Source organism: Zosterops lateralis, assembly GCF_965231275.1.
Source record: "Zosterops lateralis genome assembly, chromosome: 6".
Classification (NCBI taxonomy): domain Eukaryota; kingdom Metazoa; phylum Chordata; class Aves; order Passeriformes; family Zosteropidae; genus Zosterops; species Zosterops lateralis.
The window spans coordinates 30,941,193-30,964,757 of NC_139761.1; the positions used below are offsets into that span (position 1 = coordinate 30,941,193).

Consider the following 23,565-nt stretch of genomic DNA (forward strand, 5'->3'; position numbering starts at 1 on the left):
GAAAAGTATTATTTTTATGTGGAATGAAATCAGTTTTATTTATTCATCTTACTGTCAGATATGAAAGAAGTCTAGAATAGAACTGTGAGCTTATTCTGTTTTGATTAATTACAAAATGGTATCTTCCCGTGTGAAATCTAGAAGATACACCACAAAAGTCATCCTAATAGATAGAAAAAAAAATTTATAAGAAGAACATGGCTTTTATCCAGTTTATAGTGATTAGCTGCTAATGGCAATCCATCCCTAAAACTGCTTTACAGTTAAGAAGTATCAGGTGCTATACAGTATCTATGTTAATATGCTGACTATTGATGCTCCAAGCTGTAGGAAATAGTGCTATAATCTTAGATTGCTATTCAGTTTCTGCAGTTTCTATAACACCCTATTTGTGGACAGTTGCTCAGGATGTTCAATGACAATGGAATGTATTTACAGCATGCCAAATGAGACAGTAGAATACCCAACTGCAAGCTTGGCCCCTCTGGGAGGAATCAGAGAGAAAATGTACTATTTGAAGTACTCAAATGCATAGTTCAGAGATTGAAAAGTCATCTTGTGGAAGATTTAAAAAAAAAATTCAAGAAACTTTTATCAACCAGTAAACAGATGTAACAAGTGCTCTTTCTACAGTCACTTGAACTTCTGTAAGGATGGCATTTGTCAGTACCAATATAGTATATAAATTTCAGCCTGTCAATACTCTTCAGGTCTTTGAGCTAATCAAATACATTATGGTTCAATGTCTATCACAAAGACATCCTAACATTCTTAGTATTATTTTGTGCCACAGTTACCTTGTAATTGCAGTGAAGACTATAGTTATCAGTGAGGACAGAATTTGGCCCCATCATTTGACCCTATGATACAAGTACTAGTTTATGATTAAGAGAGGCTGAGAAGGCAGATGTCAAGGCAGCTAAATTCATCTTACCTCTAGGAAAATATGACTGTTCCTGCCAGAACAACACTGGGAAATCTGAAACACAGCTGTCTGTCAGGACTCTGATGATGAGTCGCTTTTTCAACAGTTTTTGTAGCCAATATTCTACTGGTCAGAGCACAATAAAAAAGTAAGATAATATAAGTGATTCTGTTCATATCAAATAATCATATGATCAATAATAGGCACAGAATGATGTTCATATACATGAATGCAGCATTTCTGAAATCTGGAGAACTTAATGAGTGGATATATACAACTCTACAAAACTTTTACTATTTTGGAAGAGTCTTCTAGCTTTTACCTTAATCTGGATGATCTCTTTCCCCTTTGAAAATCATCCATTGACATTATTTTCCATTCTCCCTTCCAGGAGTTCCCAGGGCAATCTATGCTCAGGGAATTCTGCAGTATAACTCCTGAGAAACCTACTGTTAGAAACTGATGGCTGAAGCAAAGATGCCACGCCAACAGCTTTCTCCATCCTCCAAGAGCTCCCAGGACTCCAAAACCTCAGCAGGCAAGATCTCACCACAGAAAACATGTCCCACACTGGGACAGTTCAGTACAGTTTTCCTAACAGGGTTCTAAAAGATTTTATTCAGTCCTATCACCCTAAAGGGCTTTATATGGATAATTTTTTACCATGTAGGCCAGAGGAATAAAACCTTTAGTTTAATCTGAGATGACCTGGCAGAAGGAAATCACAGGAAATGCAATGCTGTCCCACATCAGGGAAAAGCTTATATCACTTGATAATGTCCTCCCAAGAAGGTGAAGCACTCTATCTCTAAGCTAGTTATCAGTTCAGCATTTCATTGCTTCTTAAAATATACATTCTCTTATATCCAGTGCTTAAATTTTACTAACAGGTCCTAATTTAAAAGCTTGAATTCTATGAGGCATCAAATGAAAATTTAAATCCAGTTGAAGCTTGCAAAATTTCCCAAGATTGTACCATTAAGGTACACCACATTTTCAACAAGTGGAAAAAAAAATCAATTTTAGTAATATTAAGAATGTTAGGAATATTTTTAAATTGAGAAAATTGTTTAAAAAAACACACAAGAAAAGTTCTTGTAGGCATTTTGAAAAAAAATTTGCAAACCCAAGCATTTTTGAAGAGTTTTACCAATTCTGCTTGCACAACTTCTGAACTTTAGATCTCTAAAATAAAATTCTTATGGTGTAAACCCTATTGAGCAGCAGAAATGTTTGGTCATGATTATTAGCAGGTCATATCTAATAATTCACTAAAAGGAGAGACAGTTGTTTAAATCTGGCACCATGCTAACAGTACCCAAGGTAAAGTCTCTTGCATATGCTCAAAGCTTTTGACTAGTAAGGAATTTGGGTTTTTATGATTCTAGGATTTCTCACTGTGCAATCCAAAATGCCAGTTTTCTCAGACCTAGCTTGGGAATCTCCAAAACAGTGTTGAATTTCAGAGCATATAAATTTGCTACCTTCATAGTATAAGACGCATCCAACAAATGTTAATTATTAATCATTTGAAATATAAACATTTATTATTTGACAGTGGTTTCCTTCATTATGTTGTTCTACACCACACTGCAGTATTTTAATTTCAAAATCACAACAAAGAGCTTTTCTATTTTAGATAAGAATATTGCATTACTGATAAGAAAAATATTTTATTAAGTCTTTTACATATTTACCTGTCTATTGGAACAGGTGAATCAATGGATAGGGGATGCCACTTAGCTCCATTTAAACTGAGCCAAATAAGCTGCATTCAATAACACAGACCTTTCCTAAGAATGTTCCATCCTGATTTGGAAACATCAGAAAATGGACAAACCACAATTGTCTTTGCTAACTTCTTCCAGGGGTTATCAGCCTCATTACTAATAGCTCATTGCTAATTTTATCTGATTTTTTATACTGTTTTGTTTTTTTCTCTCTCTTTGAAGCAACTTATTTACTATAATCAGATTAGCTTTCTTTTAAAATTTTGTTTATATTTATGTGCACATACATAGGCTTACCTTTAAATGAAGAATGCCAAAAAGAACTTCTCAGACTGGAAATCCTGAAATTCTCTTACTGTCTTTAATAAATTCCAAAATGGTTAAAAGAAAAAAAAAAAAAGAACAAAAAAAAAAGACCAAGATCCATAACGATACTGAACAAGACTGAGACAAGGCCAAGAATGAGCAAAATCTAGGTGAACATGATTTTCTGAAATTGCACACTCAGATGGGTGCTTAAACACAGATTAAGGAGATTAATAGTTCTAAACTGCATGTTTCTGAAATTCCTTATCCACACTATACATATTAAGGCATCCATTTTTAAGATACTGACTTGAAACAAGGAAGAAATAGTATTACTAAATAAGTACTACAACGTCTTCCACTGCCTCCTGTTCAGCTGGGAAAGATGTTTAGATCTAAGAGAGGAATTGCTATCAATTTACTGGAAAATAAGGGCAATAAGAATCCTCTACACCACATGCATAACAAAATATTTTATTCATGTTTCATGCAGAGGAAAAATAGACTGGTCCGAGGTACCCTGGCTGTTTATATCTGGTTGGAGAAGACATCCTCAGCAATTCAGAAACGTTGAGATCTTACAAAAAATGTATTCTTCCTACAAGCTTTAAGATGCTCAATTATTTTTTGTCTCTCCTTACTGAATATTCCATCCATTGTACTTTAATTTTCTATATATACAGAAACTGAAGATCATAATTTCTGTTTTGATGCAAAAAATTCTACGTTAAATACAAAAGTCTAATATTCAATCTATACATTTACAACCCTATAATAAAACACAAGGCAAAACAATTGCATGGGTTAGTGATGGCAAAACACCTGGGTAGTTTTCATAGTTTAGTAAAAACATAATGAAAAAATAATTTATATTGTCAGATCTCAAAGTTATTAAAGGTCTTCCATTTTAAAATCAAAAAGTGGTAATGCTGTAAATAATGTAAAGAGCACTTTGCAGATTATTATTTACTTATCTACACTGAATTCATCCTAATAATTCAATTTGTAATTAAGTACTGTGTATTTTTATGGTGGATAATAAGCATTTAATGAGTAACATGGGTTTTAATAGTGCTTTGCTTTACAGTCTTTGAGAAGTTTGGCAGTAACAGAAGAAATGAAAACAAAACACAACAGAAAATTTCCCCTCTTAAGCCACATCTACTTCACAGTCACAGAAATGACTTCTGTGAAGTGTTGAGGTATTTTAAGTTAAATAGACCAGAAAATTTTAACGGTCTAGCTATTGCTACTTGGCTTAATTGAGTCCACTCTTCTACTTCCTTGACAGTAATGTAGATATGTACTGGAGACTTCTGTTCTATTCCATCTTTGAAGTTTGTTTCTTTTCTCCTTCTGTCCTTTTATTCTCCCCAAACTAGGAAGCTCAAGGTAAAGTGAGGCATCAAACTAAAGCTTAGAACTTAAAACATAATGTTTGGTGACATTTGGTGATCCCAAAGATAAATGCTGGTTGATGCATATTTGTTATGCCTGAAGTGTCTAAATATTTGATAAAGAGCTTATGCAGACATATCTGTAAATACCTCCTCTCCAATACATAATTTTAGTTAAAGCCAGCAGGTGTTCCATTGTGGTGTCTGAAGCCATTGTGGGTATCACTACAGGGGGAAAGTGTGATATTTAGCTGATCATTTCCATTCAGGAGTCTTAAAGTCTTGATTAATAGAATGAATCAAATAATCTATGTGAATTATTCTTTTCATTTAAAAATAGTTAAATTAGTAGCAGAGGATTTAAGTCACAGGTGAAGCTGGAATCAGAAACTCTGACTTGAGAAGAAAATCAATACAATTGAAAATTAAGAAGTCCCTGTGCTATATAAGTTTTTGAATCTTCTAAAAATAGTCTTAATTCTCAAAACCTTGGCAAATTGCTAATCTGATAAAAGAATTATAAATCTGATCAAGGAATGCTTTAAATGAATAATTTTAATCCCTTTTTATATACATTTTTCAACATTTCAAAATGAAGTCAATTTGAACTGAAAAATGAAAATTCACATTTAGAAATTTTGAAACAGGATATTTCAATAAGTTAAAACCATTTTTCCACAATATACTTCTAATGGGAATTTTCAAGACCATCCATTTTCACAACAGTGCTGCTCTTCTTGAATAATAATACTTCAAGTAATGCATATCATTGAAAAACTTTCAATCAGGTCAAATGGCAATATACACTATCTTCATGATAGATAGAAAACTGTATAAAAATAAACGCTTGCTTAAACACTCATCAAAATTTCCTTGCTTGCTATTGTTCTTTGGCTTTTATAAGTATTATTGCTCCTCTTATTTATCACTAATAGTACTGGAAAAAAATGTCCACCTAGTCAGTGGAAGACAGGAAACTTAAACCTTTGTTAATTTTTTCTTCTCTGCAATAGGGCTAGTCAAACTACAAATCAGATTATTTTTGCTGGCATATTGTTGACTGCTTTCGTAAGAATTATGCTTACACACCTTGAGTATATCTGCAGCAGGTAGAAACCCCCAAACATACAAGAGACTCTTGAGCCCTTTGTTTTTATTCATGCAGGAATGAGAGAGATACTAATTTAAGAAACCTGCACTGAAATCCTAAGTTAATTTATGAATGGGTCTCCACAATTCCTATTTTCCTTAACATAAATATACACTGCTAAGGATGAGTTTGCCTAAGTTTCATCTCAGTCTCCCTATCAAATTTGCTGTATGATAACTGATGTCTGTCTCATGTCTATTCTTTCCAGTTTTGAAGCAAAGGACTAATGTTTTTTCCCCTATTATCTTTTTGCACCTTTTTGTTTCACCTAATTTCTCTTTGTAACCAACTTCATACACTATTATCATAAAGTCGGTTTCTCCCATGTGGACAGCAAGCAGAATCACTTTTCTGTTTTACCTTAAATTAATTTCTGCTTCAAGATTTCTCCTCCTAAGAATCCAAATCCTAAAAACGCAGTAAAAATCTTCAAGTAATTGTGGATATTCAGGAGGGTTATTTTCAGGCTCTGCCACTTTATGGCAACAGTTATAATGTTACAGGAGGACAGCAAGATCCTGTTATTTCTTTCTGAAGTTTTACTTACTATATTACGTGTGTGTATATATATAAAATGCAGGTATGCTGGACACATTCTTAAAACAAATCTAGGGAGATGAGCAGGCTGCATAATGAATTTTAGAGTGAGATATTTGCTGTTAAAAAGAGAGCTTTCAACTGAATTAAAAGTTAAATATTTAATGGCAAATGCATAACTTCATGGAGAAATATTGTATCTTAATGAATAATGACCTATAAACTCATCACTTTATGGAATTGGTATTTGCAATATATACTGAAATAAAAATATACATTTTACCATTTTTTCTTTTGAAGCTCAAAATTTAGGAAATGTTAGATTAAAATCATAAAAATAATAGATCAGTTATGCCATCAATCATAAAACTAAAGAATTTTAATATTCCTTTTTATGTGCAAAATATTACTCCCATTTCAATGAATGGCATAAGCTGAAGCTTCTATAAAAATATTTGTAGTAAAATACAGCATGAATCTATAATTACATTTAATCAGTTTTAGAAAGATGCATCCAATACCTAGACACATTAAAATTATTTAGAATCAGTCAATTTTACCTCAGTTACTGCTGAAGTAACAAAAAGTATGATGCCACAGACCTTTGTGAAGTGAATGGCATAATTGCTCTCATCTACATAAAGCCCTGTAAATAACCTACAGGTTGTTAGCCACTACTTAAATCAGCATCCGAAATGCTCATTTTAGCTCTTCCATATTAATACATTATGCACAGAATATTTTAATTAACCATTAACAAGATGCATTTTAAGCAATGTAAGGAAGAGTTACAGAAAAAAAATTTAACTTCCCATGTAAAAACCTTCTTAGAATTCCCACCACTGAACATACAAACCCCTCTGAAGGAACTCAAAAGTCTTTAATGGATTGTCTTGGGACAGATCAGCAAAGCAGAATTCAGTGTCTAACATAAGGTGCTTCCTGGGCCATTGGTGTAGTAAAGCATCAGACAAGGTATGAAATCACTCCATTGTTTTCATTCCTCTTCTTTCAGTTGCCCGTCACACTGGCTTCCTTCTGACGTAGTCTTTCTTTCTGTTCAAGAAAAATAAGAGTTTTACTATAATTCTTGTCTATGATTTTCTATCTCCTCTCAAGTTCCCATTTGGTCTAGAAGATGGAAAAGTAAGTCACAGTCACAGTTCCAGTTTTCTTTAATTAAAAAATATTTGGAGCACTCAAAAGAAGGTTTAAAACTTTAAAACATTATTTACTGTGGAAAAGCTGAGTTTGCTTTTACTACATACTTGTCAAATACTGTGCACCTTTAAAAATACACATTTGTGAAGACCAGTGCAGCTAGAGAAAACCAGATACATTTCAAATTCATGTTACACTAATACCTTCTCAAGTCTGGAATGGTTTCTGCTGACATAAAGGCTCCAATTTAGCATTAGATAGATGATCTTGCTTAATGACCTCTTCCCAGGTGAGTGCAGTCATTCATATCTCTGTTATCTGATCTGCAACTAATATGCTCTGCTGGGAATGGAAATACCCTGATTCCTTCATGTACATTTCCCTCCCTTAGTCTCCTGTCTTCTGGAGTTTGAGAAATGCTTATCTAACCTATGTGCCTTGCACACAAGAAAAAAAAGGATTTATATACAATGCGTATTATTAGATCTTGATACAACCTGTGTTGTATCAAAAACACTGGTGTACAACAAGGAATAAAATGTGGGTTTAATTCCTTCTACCACTATTCCACAGAGAAAACAAGATCTTTAAGGTTTTGAAAAAAACCAGACACTCCAGCCATAGGAAAAATATATGCAGTGAGCTTCAATGCACTTGAAAGCATTTCTCTCTTGAAAATACAAGAGACTACAGTGGAAAGGAAGAAGACATCACAAAAGCAGTTCCTTTTGTTATCTAAAATAGCAGAGCCATGCTTTGGCACAGTTGACCTAAATGTTAAACAGAACTGTTGACTACCATAGGCCACGAGCTTTAACATTTCTCCTTGGGAAGAAAATCACTCTGCTGCATTCAAACTAAAAATACACTCTCCAACAACAGTAGAAAGCAGCCATCATTCTGAATGACAAGAATGGTGTCACAAAACCCCTTTGCAATGTCCTACTGAAAACCGTATCATACCAGGCTAGCTGTAGGATTGATTTTCTTCGTTTCAACTTTCTTCTCTGCAGTTAACTTGCTCACCGATTGCTGAGCCACTTTAATTCTGAAACACAGAAAAAGTGTCATTAGATTTGATGAAATGAAAGGTGTTCTGGCTGCTTGGTATGTACTTTGTAAGAAGCCTTGTCAGTAACTTTTTTTTTAGGCACGTTAGCCCAACAAACTGCTATTTCTATTTAAAAACACTTAACAAACTACCAAAAGTAGATCAAACTACATTTTCAAATGGAGAATATCAAAAGCAAAAAGACAGCCTGTCTGTATTGCTCCATGAAAATGTCATTGGGAAAATGATTTCTCTGTTCTTGCACGACTTGGATTTTATGGAGTACCTTTCCAAAGAAGTTGTGCTATCAAAGCATAAAGATCCTCCTCTGAAAAAAAAGAACTAGCTGGCTCAATTTGTCGTGCACATAGAATATGCTATTTTAGCATGCCATTTGCCAGGCTACACCTTATATTTCCTCTGAAAACCTTGAAATGAAAGCATCTGCCAGTTTTCTGTTAATGATTTCTGTGTTACTTTAGAAGGAATTGACTGACCAGCCTCACTGAATGGCAATAGGAGGTACAAGAGGTTCTTGTTTCAGGGTAGTTAAGGCTGTCTTGTGTACAGCTACAGACTAGTCTGCCAAAAGTACTGTACAGATAAAGGGAAAGAAGAACACATTTGATTCCTCTGCTTCTTGCCTTTTGCTCTCAGGGTCTTGCATACAGAACCCTCCTTTCTGTGGGGATTTAACAAGAAGAACCCAATGAAGAGTTTAATCAGATGAAAAGGAAAAAAAGAGAATTAAAGAAAAAGGGATTTCACTCTCCTTGTATGGACCAGAAAGTGCATAGAGAATTATGTGCTGAACAACGACAAAAAGGAAAGAAAATTCTTAGCATTCCTAACAGAGGATCTGCCCAGTGCTAAGTGCCTCTACAGTGCTAATGGTATATACAGCTACTTTATAATTCTATATGCAAAATGAATAAGGAAGGAGGTTGGGAGTGAATTTTTAGAAGCAAGGGGAACTCGGCAAATCAATTTTCAGTAATGTACACCAAGTCAGTCTTTTACTAGAAGCAACTCATTTCTTGGCACACTTGAACCGAAAAATTCTACTTTCTTCTCCTATTTAACTTTTTCCACTGGCAGAAATAATTTCTATGGCCAGTCAAAAAGTATTTCAAATACCATATCCAGTTCAAACCACTTTTGACACACTTAATTTTTGAGGAATTTTGGAAGAAAAGCAAAAAGGAAAGTGGATTATAGCTGCAATTACTGATGTGTACTTCCTTGCTGTAACACTAGCAGCAAGCTGGATTCTTCTTAAAATACAGGACACATTCAGAAGTTCATTACCGTCTTTATCAATGTTGAAAATGTTATCAGTGTTGGAAACAAAAAAAATTTCTTCTCTATGTATTTTAGAAGCATCTACTGGATAGTTCTGGTGTTGTCTCACTTTCCAGTGCTTAAGAAGAGGAGGAAACAGTTACACTACTTTCAACTAAACTTATTTTCAACACTGTTTAGCTATAGCGTCTATTCAAGCTGTAACTACACCCTCAAATACACAGTATGAAATTATTATTCTGTACCTTTTTTTAAATACAGCTGGCATATTTTTAGAACTTAATTAGCATTCACTGTTTCTACATGTAAAAAACTATTTGACAACACACCATTCCATCTCTTTATTTTTGTTAATCTGCGCAATTTACTTCTCAATGCTGGATGACTGCATCCACTGGACAGCACGCTATTCCTCAATGCTGCAATGTTTATGCTAAGATGGATTTCAAGACAGTCTTCAGGCTCAGCAGAATCACACCAAGTGATCAGCTTCTAAACTCCTCCCTATTTTGAGCACATTTTCTATTTGATCACATTCTCTTTGGTCCTAGAAGTGTTTTCAAATAGTTTTTAAATGTCTGGATTCCACACTTTCATCCAAATGGAAAACTGCAGGAATTACAAACTTTTAGACTTAAAAAGAAAATCATGCCTGTCACTGATACACTCTGTACCACTCTGTATGTACACTCTGTGTGTGTTACCGCATATTTTCACTACTTCTAGGAGACTTGGACTTCTGAAAATAGAATGAAAGATGGGGACAAACTTTATGCAGGGCCTATTGCATAAGGAAAAGGGGTAATGGTTTTAAATTAAAAGGTCAACTTATATTAGGTATAAGGAAAAAGATTTTTACAACGAAGGTGCTGAAACAGAATCAAGCCCTGAGATGGAGGGCCACAATCTACACCTCACACTGACAAGTACAGTTTTGGACAGAGAGCACTGGAGAGGACAAAGAGACCAGAAGAGATGACAGAGTAGCTGAACCACAGCACAAGAGACAAGGGTGACTGCACACTGGAACAGATTGCCCCGAGAGGCCGTGGAGTCTCCCTCACCGGAGGTATTCTAGAACCATTTGGACACAGTCCTGTGCCATGTGCTCCAGGATCACACTGCTTGAGTAGGGAGATGGGACCAAGTGAGCCACTGAGGTCCCTTCCAGCCTGACCCATGGGCTAACTTAGCAAGCAATCAAGAAGCCAAAACATTAAGCCTTCAAATATGATGACTGCAACATGGATGTGTTCAAAAGAAAAATTATTCTCCTTCAACTGATAAAAAAAAGTCAATACATCTTAATGAATAAAGACGATGTGGTGTCAAACTGAGCAGTACTGCACATTAGCACACAATATGGAAAAATATTACATTAGATTAACAAAACTATATATTTTTAAATATGAGAACCATGACTCCAATACTGCATATGTATCCTTATTATAACCAATGGGAATGTAATTGGCTTTTTCCTGTAAAAAGGTGGTGTCTTCCCCTGTAAATTGGATAAAAACCAAGCCTCTTAAATTAGAAATTATTAGTGAAAAATAAAGACATTATTTTCATTAAAAATTATTATTTTGCATCTATGGATACAGAAACCTAATCTAAACATAAACCTGTGTTTATTATAAAAAAAATTCATTTGTAAGCCCAGGAAAATACATTTTTCCCTTACAGGAAAAGATATTACCAAGCCAGGGACTAACTAGATAAACCTCTGCTTTCCACTCAAATCAGACAGAAGGCAGAAGGAACTGGCACACTCCACCCTCTGAAGTTCCCCAGTTAGGAAAACCAGAACTCCTTGTAAATGAACCAATTGCTATTCAGATACTCATGTTCTGACTCTGTTATTGCTCGACAACAGAGACCAAATTATCTGGTTCTCTCTCAGCTTCTCAATGATCTGGAAAATCCATTCTTTTCACTTCTACAGCTCCTTTCATGCAGCTGGTGGGTTATGGATAGCTGTAGATAGCTGTGGGTTAGGAAATAGCTTGGAATGACAGTTCTGTGCCACCTGAGCTTCCCATGACTAGAACTTTAAACCTCTCCCATAAAACTGTTTTGGCATAAGGAAATGTTGTGCAAACAAAATTTCAGATATGGGTGGAAATGAACAAGAGAGGTAGCTACAGTCAACATCAACTGTTCAATCTAGAGCCAAGCTGCATACCCAGTCCAGATCCCTAACACAGCTGAACAGTTACTTCCCTTAGGACTATGAGAAATTCCCAGAGCTCAAATTCCTTTCGTGTGTTAAATGCCTTTCTACTCTCAGTCTGTATGCAGCTCATGAGCTAAACTTCAAGTCACAGCTCCATTTCCTGAAAACTGTTAGCCCATGAAATATAACAGGTTAGATTTCAGCATCAAAATTTTAGAAGACAGATGTTTTTGTATTACCTGGCCTGGCAGATGATTTTAGAGAGTACTTGGCTAGCCTTAAAATTAGGAGCCTTATACCAGACTATGAAATTTGAACATTGCCACTTCTATTACTCTGTTGTACAATACAATTAAATTCTGGTATTGAAGGGAAAGTATTCCTATCAGGCATATGGTTTGGAAAATTGTTTTCATTTTATCCCTATAGTAATTTATATACCATACCATACCATACCATACCATACCATAGTTTCTTATTTATCTGTAACTTTGTAATGCATTCCTGAATAATGTGAAAATTTTGTCCAGGAAAGAGACAATGACTCAACTATATTTTGCAGGCAGCTAATTTATTTTCATGGTTAGGTTAAATGCAGGGCAGTTCAGTTGAAGTGTTTCCTTTAAGAAAAAGTCTCACTGAAAGACAGCACTCTTTTTTCCTGAAATTCAGAGATTTTAAAGTTGTCTGTTAATGCAATGTAGGTTAGTTTGGGATATAACATTTTAGTTATGGAATCATAGATCCTTTAACCTATTTTTACTACTATTAAGTTTAACCTAATACTTTTTAATGATTCCTTTGATTAATGATAATTCTGTATATTATAATTAAATTTTTCATTTATGTGTCATATTTCTTGAGAGACAAATTACAATCCACTATTAACGTTCCTATATAAATGTAAATAATTTGCTAATTTCTACACATTTTACATTGGGCTTCTTCAGCTCCTGAAATTTGAAAGGTAATCCAGTTGGAAACATGTTCACATAATGATATCAATGCCTCAGTTTCAGAACCTAAGTTTGCAATTACTGACTTATATTGATGTTTCTTCCTCTTTAAAACTTCCTTCAAAACAAAAAAAAGGGTTCACAATAAAAAAGTTCTCTTTCGTTTGTTTTTTTTTTTTTTTTTTTTTTTTTTTTTTTTTTTTTTTTTTTTAAATTAAATTGCAATCTTTAAAAATGCACAACAAATAGTGCATCCAATTAATTAGCCAGTTAAGGAAGACAGCTGTCCATTCCTGTCATTCTAAGGTTTTTAGTTACCAGTCTGCACAATGACCCTTCGCTTGCTTTCAAACTTTTTTGGACAGCAGTTCATCAACTGTTAGTTTCATACTTTGATAAACAGGACCCTTAAATGATCAAGAGTTTACAAGACATTTTCAGGTGATGAAAAAAGCTTTTCCACCATTCTAATCTATTGCTTTCACTATGTTCTTCTTTTCAGTAGCACAATACAAAACAATTTAGAATGATGAAAGCACCTCTTCTGTCATTCTAATTTACTATTTACACAAGGATCCTCGTTTTAACAGTTCATCATCTTGACGAATCACCTAGATTTTGAATGTAAAGGACAATGAATTGTCTTTTTGAGACTAATGGAACTTCGTAAAAATAATTTGAAGTGAGCTCTGAAAAAGTCTATATGACCCAGAAAGTGTCAGCGCTTAGAAGTACTACAGTAACTGCTGCATTGCATTCTACTGGTATTCCTTTAAATCGAACAGGAATAAAGGCATCTGTCAGAGGAACTGATGTATTTGTTCTTTGTTTTTATTTGTAGATTTGATTGATATGGCTATTAAACCACAAGAAACCATCACTTCACCTGAGTATGAAAGCACAAAATATAGCAGTCTACTTACAAAGATTCCTTGATTATTGTATTAAGATAGTTAAGAAGCTATGTTCTGTTAAAACATAAGGCATTTCAAATCGATTCACTTGAAGGCATCATTGTGTACTGTTAGCAAGGCGCTAATTACATAAAAAGGAAAGGATGTATGGTCTATTTTTGTTTTGTTTTGTTTTTTTTTTTTTCCTTGGGTAGTTAACTTCTATTCCTCCTAAATGCTTTTGGAATAAAATTACCTGATGATTCAGCAGAAAATATATCCCTGAGATAATCTCTATCATGACCATAGTAATGTGCTTGGGACTTTTTATTTTATACAGTTTTTAACATGTAAACCAAATTTGTGTATTGATTTAGATACAAGGAAATAAAAGATTCTTTGTAAATGTTTGCAGTTGTTAGCTTCCAGAATCAATCAATAAACAATACAAAAAGCTACAACTTCCAAGTATTTTAAAACTGTAAGATCTATAAAATAATGCTGCTAAGGTTGATAATTCAAAATTCATAATTTCTACATCTAGTCCTTCAAAAAATCTACTTAAATGAATCTGAAAGCCCGAATGATTTGATGCAAAATGGAAAACATAAGTGTAAATGAGTGCTTCTTCTTTTGCTTGTTCTTTTAAAGACATTTTAATCTAACTCTCTGTCAATTTGGAGTAAGCACTTGGATTTCAATTTCATGCTGAAAGCAATTGCTCCATTCTTTTCCAAAGAATGACTACATTACCACCTAGGTCTTTTCAAATGAATTGTAATATGCTGAGTATGACGAGCTTGTAGTAGAATTGGGGTTTTTTTGCATAAAAGATTTTAAGTTTCTTTAAGAAAATCAAGAAAATAATTGAAGGTTTCATGTTTTGGGGTTCTTTTACTCTAACTAATAAAATCAGGAGACTGTTGTGAGATTTAGCGGCAAGTAGTTTGATGTCCTCAGCAGGACACCAAAAGTCAGAAGTAGTGCTGTAAATTCAATGTGGGGCTTCGACACTATGCTAAGTGTGGCCTGAATCTCTGGGGCTTCCCTTTGATGCAAGTGCAGTATATTAACTGGAAAAGCATTCACTTTTATTTGTCTGTACTGTCTGCGACAGCAATATCGCCTCATTTAGGCTAGTTCAGCATGAAAATGCACAGAGAAGCAATCTGTTATAAATTAGCACAGCTCTCCTTTCATTTTACTAGCTAGTAATTGGAAGGGGTTACAAAAGTGTAATTTATCAGATTATATGTGTTTATCTTTTTGTGGGGACAGCATGCCTTTGGTGAATTTTCCTACGCACCCTGAGGGAATAATCTTTCCTTGATGTCCATTAGATCTGAAAGAAAACAATGACGCCTGTGAAATATAGGAGTATAATTTGTTGGGTTTGAGAAGCAGCAGTTTCCCAGACATCTAAAATGGTATTAATGACTTTATTAGAACCTTACCGTTCCTTGGAAATGCTTTTACTCTCTCGTTTCCAAATGGTCTTGAAGTCACTGCAGAATTCGTACCACACCGTGAAAACGTAGTTTGGTGTGATCTCCTTCTCACCAGGCCTTGGCTTTATCCCAAAGTACCCCACTGTTTCTTCAAAGCTGCAAGGGAGGGGGAAAGAAAAAATACCAGTCAACACGTAAGCCCACTGGGGAAACGGTTTCTCTGATTCAGTAGTCAAAGCTGGTAATTACCATAATTTCTCCTTAGCCTTGGAAATTACAGCAGCAATTCATGCTAAGCATAACTAACCTTCCAACACCCACCTCTTTTCCAGGAGGATAACTTACAGATGCATGAGCCACCACAGAGATCCGTCATGCTGGCAAATCATGGGCATTTAATTATAACAAGAAAAACTTAACTTCTTGCATTACAGGAAATGCTGTAATATATTTATTTATTTTATCCTGCTGCACTCCATGAAGATCTTATTCTCCCATTTATCTTTACTGAAGGACCATGGAAGAATCACACATCAAGACAGGAAAAAATCTCTAGGTTTGGTTGAAAATAATCTTCTAGTACTTAGGGAGAACTCGTAGTAGCAACAACCAAGCCACAGACAGTGCCAGTAGTAATTTTGCAAAAGTTTTACTGAAAATAATCTCCTTCCATATGTGTCAATAAACAATTAACTCTACAAAAATATACTGCCAGTAACTAATGCTTTTTAAAAGATTTTATAATGTGGCTGTTACTGAATTGCTACACAGCTGGATGTTTCCAAAATATTCCTTTATTACAGACAATACTTCCAAGAGCATTTTAACTGATTGGGCATTTTTAACCTTTATGACACTGCTTTGTACAGATAAAGTGGAACAATCCACATGACTAGGTACTTATACAAATACATGTTCACTTTTCTTAAAGTTGAATCACTTTTCTCTGTAAAGTAGATGCAACAATCCTGAAACATTTGGTGATATTTATTAAAAATAATGCTTTAATTTAAAAGTAAAGGTAACAACATATTTAAAAATAAGTAGTATTTCTTGGAATAATAACTTTATTAAATTAGAAGAAAGGTATATTCTTTAGAGCAGCAAATAGGTTCTAAATCTAAACACAGGAGGTGCATATTTTCATATAGAAATACCAATGTTAGGCTCAAGGTTTCTTGCCTTACTTTGAAATTAAAGCTCTTTAGTTAGGCTCGAAGAATACAAAATAATATCCATCAAAAATTACAGAAGTTATTCCTCCAAAATAAAGCAATATATACTCCAGCTATTTGACAAAGAAGCTTGGATTTTAGCCACATGAGCCTATATGCTCTGGGATTTTATTTTTGATACTTTAAAGATAGAAACCATGCTGTACAATAGCCCATATTGTGCAAGGTAAGCTATTAAAAGAATAGGGTTTTTTAATCCTTATATGTGATAACCTTAACCTTTTACATTTCTTACTAGGTTTTGCATGAAATATTTAACCACATTTCAAGTTAATTGATGTTCCATATTTAAAGAGTCAGAATGAAATATGTGTGTATAAGGCCATGACATTCAGAGTTAATGGGTCTTGTAGTGACACTATGAGGAGAAATATAAATAAATAAGTAAATATAATACAGCTCAAAATATCAGCGTAAAGCATTTTGGTTATCAACCTCTAAAAATACTAAAAAACCTTAGTCATAATTACATGGTTAAAATCATTGATGTCTACAGGGCAATGTAATTTGCATTACATTCACTTGGGCCAAATAATCCTCAGCTGTTCATAGCACTTTGACTGGGATAGCTGAACCAAGAGCGTCAATAACAGAGACTCTTCTCAGGTTGGCCTCATGTAACAGCAGCCCCAGGAACATTGTGCACTCCTCTACCTAACAGAACCCTTCACCATCCCAGCTGGAGCATACAGAGGTGGGATCCTGAAAGCCTGCACAGTCTCTCTGCCTTCATCCCGACACTTCTCATCCTCTCTTCCTTTCTTCATCAGCCTGTTCCCCACTAGCACTCCTTTGCTTTCACCCACCTTAATCTGGCTTCCTGGGCTACTTTCTGCCTTGTAAAGCAGTAATTTAAATTAGTATATTTGAATTTTAGTATATTTAGTATATGTGAATATTTAGCAATTAAAAAAGCCAAACTCTGTGCTGGACAACTAATTCCCTAAGTCAACTGCAAGTTGGGTGCAGCTCCATACCCTGGAGAGTCTGTTCTACTCTCGAAAGGCTATAAAGCAGGTAGAAAATGAAGAAGCCTTGTGCCAAGGAAGTAGCTCAGCAGAGCCAGTCAGACACTTGAAATGAAGAGGCAAAGCCCCAGCTGACATCAGCCAGTTGTTCAGCCAATGTTTAGGCATCTTCTGCAAACAGATGGGAACAGTTCATCTAACACTTGAACTGCATTTGGGAAGTGCCCCTTATCTCCCTCCTCCTGACCGCCTAGGAAAACTAATCGAGGTGTGTCCAGTGGAGTGAGCATGGTCTGAGAAAAATACAATTAAAATCCAAAAGACCACAGATCTGTCTTCAGTGACCAGGAAGAAAAAATATTGACAGGAAGTTTAAAATTCATTTACCCCAGTTTATTTATAGCAGATCCATAGCTAAGGTGGATGCTTCACTCTCACAAAACTATACTTTGGTAAACAAAATGTATTAGTAATATTAATTAATTGAATATTTTACTATCAGTCTATAAATCAATTAATCTCACTTTTTCCATACTTTGACGCCTTTGGTCTAAGTGAGGCACAAATATTCAGGCAATAAAAACATGGGTATTCAATGGCTTCTTAGGCAACTGAGTGCTGTATATACAAGTGCTGAAAAGGTTCAGTGATGATGAAATACATTTTTATGTCATAAAGTAGTTAATCAGCTATTTATCTATTCTGTAAAACCCCCATTCAGTTCAATGCTGATAATAATTGAGACCTCAAACACGGTACACTGTTTGGATTAAAATGCAAATGAAGTTTTTCCTGGAAGATTACGTACGAGTTTTTCAGTAAACATACTACTTATTTGAAATACAGATCCTTTTTGCTATTTAATGTAATTCCTATGTTCAATAATATCTTTGATCAAAATAAACTGCAAAAAAACCTAGCAAAAACCTTACCATTTCTGTGCATTTTCCAAACTGTTCTCTTCTTTCTTCCGTTCTTCTTTAGCTGCCAATGAACAACATTTTAAAGGTATAAATTACTGTCTTACTGTTTTAGAGATCCCACAGATAAAACATTTCTTATATTCAAAACTGCATAGTTTGTATACTAAGTATAAAAAAATGGTAAACACTTGCTGATTTTCCATTTTTATTTATTTTTTGTATACAATGAATATTTCTACTGTACCAATAAATTGTATTGGATTTAAAAAGTAATTTTAAGTCCATATTACAGTATATAGTGTTAGGAATTAACCAAGTAAAATGTAAATAATTAAACTTCCTTTCAGATTTTTTTAAAAGAAAATAATTTAAATTGTGTTTGTTTCTTTATTGTTGCAGGCCAGAATTTACAAATTTAAACATTTTTCTGCAGCATAAATGATTGGAAGTTCAACTAGAATTGAACAGGTATCAGACATAGTTAACACCAACTGTTCCATAGAACTATCACATTTTGTTCTGGAAGCTGAAATGTGACAACACGTGTAGTAGGTTTTAAATGTACAGTATATACACAAATTTTTTTTGAAAACTCAGCCAAGAGTTTGAAATATGGTTAGTGAACCATATTTCTCTATTACAGAATGCTCACATGAACTACTTAAAAGGGTTTGATTTTCAAAGGATAAGCATTCTCTACTATCGAAAATGTTTCCTGACCTGGATACTCAAAGCAAAACCACTAGTTTTTGTTGATCAAGTCTTATTAATACAAAGGAGCAACTTCAGCTCCAGCACAATATCATACATATAAAATAACACTATAATGGAAAAGTTATTCCTATTCCACATTAAAATAATCCTGTAAGTGGTAATGTTAATATAAACAGAATTCAGGCATTTTTTTATGCAAAGAATTTATCTTTTTGCATCTCAGTCTACAGGAGCACTTGGTTGAAATATAGTTACAAACTTGAGTTCACAGACAAGGCCATTGAGAAACTGGTCCTGAATGACTCCATTTCATTATAAGGCTATTGACAAAGAGGTTCGTACTATGAGTTTAAAATGAAAAAAAAAAATTGATTGCTTCAGCACATTTGCTGTTAACAAAACAAATTAATTTCAACTCATATGTTTCCCTACATTGGGTAAGTATGTTGGAGATATTTATTCCTATTATTTCAATTATTTCTGGCCTATAGCCAGAAACAATGCTGTGTGCCCTTTGCAAGGAAAACAATTAAATTCTATACTATTATGTTCTCCACCTCAAATCTTAGTGGCAAGACAGCTGCAAGTGAAATATACAGGACAGCTCTGATTTATTGCATTCATCTCAGGGTCCCAAAAATTTGCCTAAAGTTAACACAATATATTTAATTCATTATTTTCATTTTATACCATTAAATAGAGAAAACATAGGTTGGAATTCTAATGATTCATAATGATATAAAATTAACTACATAAACTGAACTGTGTATAAAGTGTTACAATTCATTATTACACTAATAATTTACTTCTGGTTTTTGAGGAGATGGAAAATGAAGTAAGGCAAATTTCCCAACATAGCCACATTCCCAGCTACAACAGAAAAAAACACCTTCAGGTCCCTACGCATGAAACACAGTAACTAGCAAGAACAACATGTTTATACATTTATAGTTAGGTGGCAAGATCTGATTTACTGGTTTTAATCATGCAAGAACAGAGTAAGGAAAGATAGTGGAAAGAAGTTTTAATTTTTTATACAAAGTAAAGAAAAAAGGTGTGACTTTTAGGAAGAAACATACAGAGTTCACATTAATATAACAGTGTTTGTATTTGTGTACCAATAAAAGGCCAAGCAGGAAGCAAGAAAATAGCTGTATTATATGGCAAACAGTATTTTCTGTATCATTAACTGTAAACATGTCTACCCAGAAATTGTTTAAAAGCATTTATTTGAAATTTAGATGTTGATACTTATTAAGAAAATAAACAACTCCATATAACAAATTCTATAATGTGTAAGACAAGAAACCAGAGCAAATCTTCCATAAAATTTCTAACTAATTTTCCACTCAAAATTTGTAATATCCTGCTCTTTTTCTCCCCCTCCACAACATGCAATGACAAGCACTGTTGTCAGTACAGGTTTCCATGAAACAATGTATTTTCCTCAGCAGAGTCTTCAAAGCCCCAGAGTCAACATATCAATCCTTGTCTTAATTTGTGACGCTACTGAAGGCAATTCAAATGAATTACCAAATGAAAGAACTTATTTATTTTTACTTCTCTAGCAACACCATATTTGCTTGCATAGAAATTGCTTTTTGCAGAAGTGGAATGATGCAATCTTTTCACCCTTACACCACATGCCTGATTTCAGTTTCATCAAGTTAAGAATATATTGACAGTCATATCAGACAGCCAGAAGGATTGATCCAGCCCAATATCCTGCCCCTGGCAGACACTGAAACAGGTGCTCAGTTAGAATTATGGACAAGGACAAACACACTTCCCCTGGGTGTACTCTCTGCCTCTAAGATTCTGTAGCTCACACAAAATGTTTCCTGCCTTGAATGTCATTGTAATGTAATTCTCAATGGATTCCCCTTCAAGAACTTGCTCACTCTTTGCTCAAGCTTTTATAAGCTCTTTAACTTCCATAACCTGCTGTGGCAAGCGTTCTGTAGCCCAACTATACGAAGTACATTTTGTTTGTTTAGAAATGGACACCAGATATCACTTTTGTATCAGAGAAAAGCTGACTCCAGTGAATACTGAAATAGAGTGCCTACTGGCATGAGCTTTTTGAAGCAAATTTCCTCACTGTCCCCATTTATGGAGCATTGATTTGGTTTGCAGGTATGTTTTGGTGCTTTTAAACTGATTTCAATTAGGAGGAAACTAACCAGGAAACCTCACAGCAAATGCACTCCAATATTTAAGAGGGACAAAAGGACCAAAATAAATTTGGGCCTTCAGACATCTTTGAACACATGATGTGGATGTGAACTTATGAATTTACCTTATGAATCAGATATTTGTGATGACTTCCTTTTACTGAAATGCAGAAGTCAGCATGAAGACTCACGATCCTCTAACAGTTTAAAAAGTGAAGTAATATTAGAGTGAAATGGTAAAAAAATTCTCAAATTTATTCTTTCTACGTATTCTACTTGTTGAGGATGGAAGAGTACATGAAACACTACATTGAAAATGAGAAATTACCAGAAAATATTTATTTTTAACAGGTCTAATGTATGCACAGCAGCTTCCAGTTACAACAGAACCAATACCTCTTCATGCATCAGGCTACTATGAAACAGATCTCTAAAGAACAAAGGAAAGAAAATACTAGATACCAGCACAGACTGAAAATTGAGAAGGTCAGTAACTAACAGAGGCAAGCAGAGAATGATGATGCTCTAAGAAAAGTGCAGAGAAAGACAAAGAAAAATGGATAGCCACAACTACACAAAAATTTCTGTTATTTCTGCCCCTCTAGTGAAAATTTTAACACCCATTGAGTCTGACTGGATAAATTTTCTGGTATTTCTCTGACATTAAATATATCAACACATGTAAGAAGGATAATTCACTGAAGTGCATTGATTTAGTTGGACACATTTTAGCTTTTCTTCTATTTTTCAGTATTTTGCTACTTTCAGAATTTAAAGATCTGATGCATAAACTTTTTACAATTTTTCAAAGCATTTGGCACAGTGACAATCTTCAAGATTACAAGAAAATTGTAACAACTAGCCGTTAGGATGGAGATGTCAGAACTCTCAATTTTATAATCCAAGGCTGAGTTCCTGTGATTCAAAAACATATGCTTCAAGAAATTTAAGAGACTGCTTTGTATATCATAGTGTTTTCTGCACAGGAAAAACATCACCCTAAAACAAGGTGGCTTTTTTAATGTCTTTTCTGACTCATGTCTTTCAATGAATCACAGTTAAGAGTAAGACAGAATCTATGATAAGACACAGACAAAAAAACCCCCAACCAAAACTCAACCTTAGAAGCAAACAACAAAACCAACCAACCAACCAAAACAAAAGCTCTACTGACATTCCTCTTGGAACTTCATAAAGCCTAGACAGAGACGGTTAAAACAGTGACAAAAGGTTATTATGACATTTCTAGTCTCACAGGAAGCCACCTTTCTCATTAGTCAAAACTAAAACCTCTTAGGTAGGCATGCTGAAATGTAGCCAAAATATGAACCCCATCCCAGAAACATACCAACCCAAGCTTTAACGGCTGAGGAAGAAAAGTATACCCCTTGAGAGGTTCATCTGGGTTATCTTTTCCCAAAGTAAGAAAAGTCACATTCTATGACATAATCAAGTTAGGAGAACAAGTAACAATTGGCCTTATTTTCTAGCCTTTGTAAAGCATGAACCAACCATGCTTTGAAAGCATTATCACCGTTTGAAAACAGAGATCCAAATATCTTAGATATCATTGCTGATATACTTGGGTATCAGAAGTTGAACCCAGAAGGCTCCCAGCTAGAAGCGTAGTAGATCTTTTTCCAACCTCAAGTACAGTTGTCATGCAAGAGAAATTGTTTAATAACCCTTTTTAATTAGGGACTTTGGAGAGCAGAAGAAAAACCTCAAAGGTGTCCTAGGCAAGCAGAATGACTACAGAGGATCATCAAAAGCTCTACAGTTATACAGTTTTTCTGTTTCTGAACAAAATTCTTGACATGTTTAAACTACTAGCATACCACACTATAGCAGTACAACAACCAGCAGGATTAGGAACAACCAGGGATGAAACAAGCCTTCTTTGATTTTGATTTCAAGAGATCTGTTAACACTGAAAATTTCTGAATAGATTTAATTTTTAGGAAATCCTTGACTCAAGCCATATTGGCCTAAAACTAGTGGCATGGAAAATAAAATTTTCATAGGGATGCACTTGCTAGCACAAGGCATTTCTTTGAGCTGCAAAGAACTACCAAGAGCAATCTAAACCCCTTCCCAAGGGTTGCTATTTTAGAATCATCTAAACCATGGATTAACTGTGGCCAATAGCTATGCACCCCAAAACCACTCATTCACTTTTCTCCCTTCCCCCTGAGTCAGATAGAGGAGAGAATAGGAAGAGCAAAAGTGAGAAAAATTTATGGGTCAAGATAAACACATGTTCAATACATGAAGAAAAGGGGAAGGAAAAAACTAAATTGATGCAAGGGCAGAGTAATGCCTAGCCATTTCTGGAGCAATACTACCTCTCCCAAAATCCTTTCCTCTCCCTTTTCTTTGCTGAGAAAATAAATTCCGAAAGCTATCCAGTTGTGACCACTTTCAATTCTTGCCCACCCTGGCCTATCACTGAGGGGACAGAGTGAGACAAAGAGAAAGCCCTGATAATGTCCAAGTGCTCAACAACAGCCAAAACACTC

The 23,565-nt window shown here is 34.6% G+C and overlaps 1 protein-coding gene across 1 annotated transcript in view; it reads right to left on the reverse strand.

The window, feature by feature from the left end:
- FMN1 (formin 1) overlaps nucleotides 1-23,565 on the reverse strand; it is a 138,453-nt gene that overhangs the window by 9,730 nt on the left and 105,158 nt on the right. The window contains exons 14-17 of the mRNA XM_083863276.1: nucleotides 18,168-18,219; nucleotides 15,039-15,188; nucleotides 8,170-8,254; nucleotides 935-7,101 (exon numbers count right to left, since the gene is read on the reverse strand). Coding sequence (XP_083719402.1) covers nucleotides 7,057-7,101; nucleotides 8,170-8,254; nucleotides 15,039-15,188; nucleotides 18,168-18,219 — 332 coding nt within the window. The 3' untranslated portion in view covers nucleotides 935-7,056. The remainder of the gene's footprint in view (nucleotides 1-934; nucleotides 7,102-8,169; nucleotides 8,255-15,038; nucleotides 15,189-18,167; nucleotides 18,220-23,565) is intronic.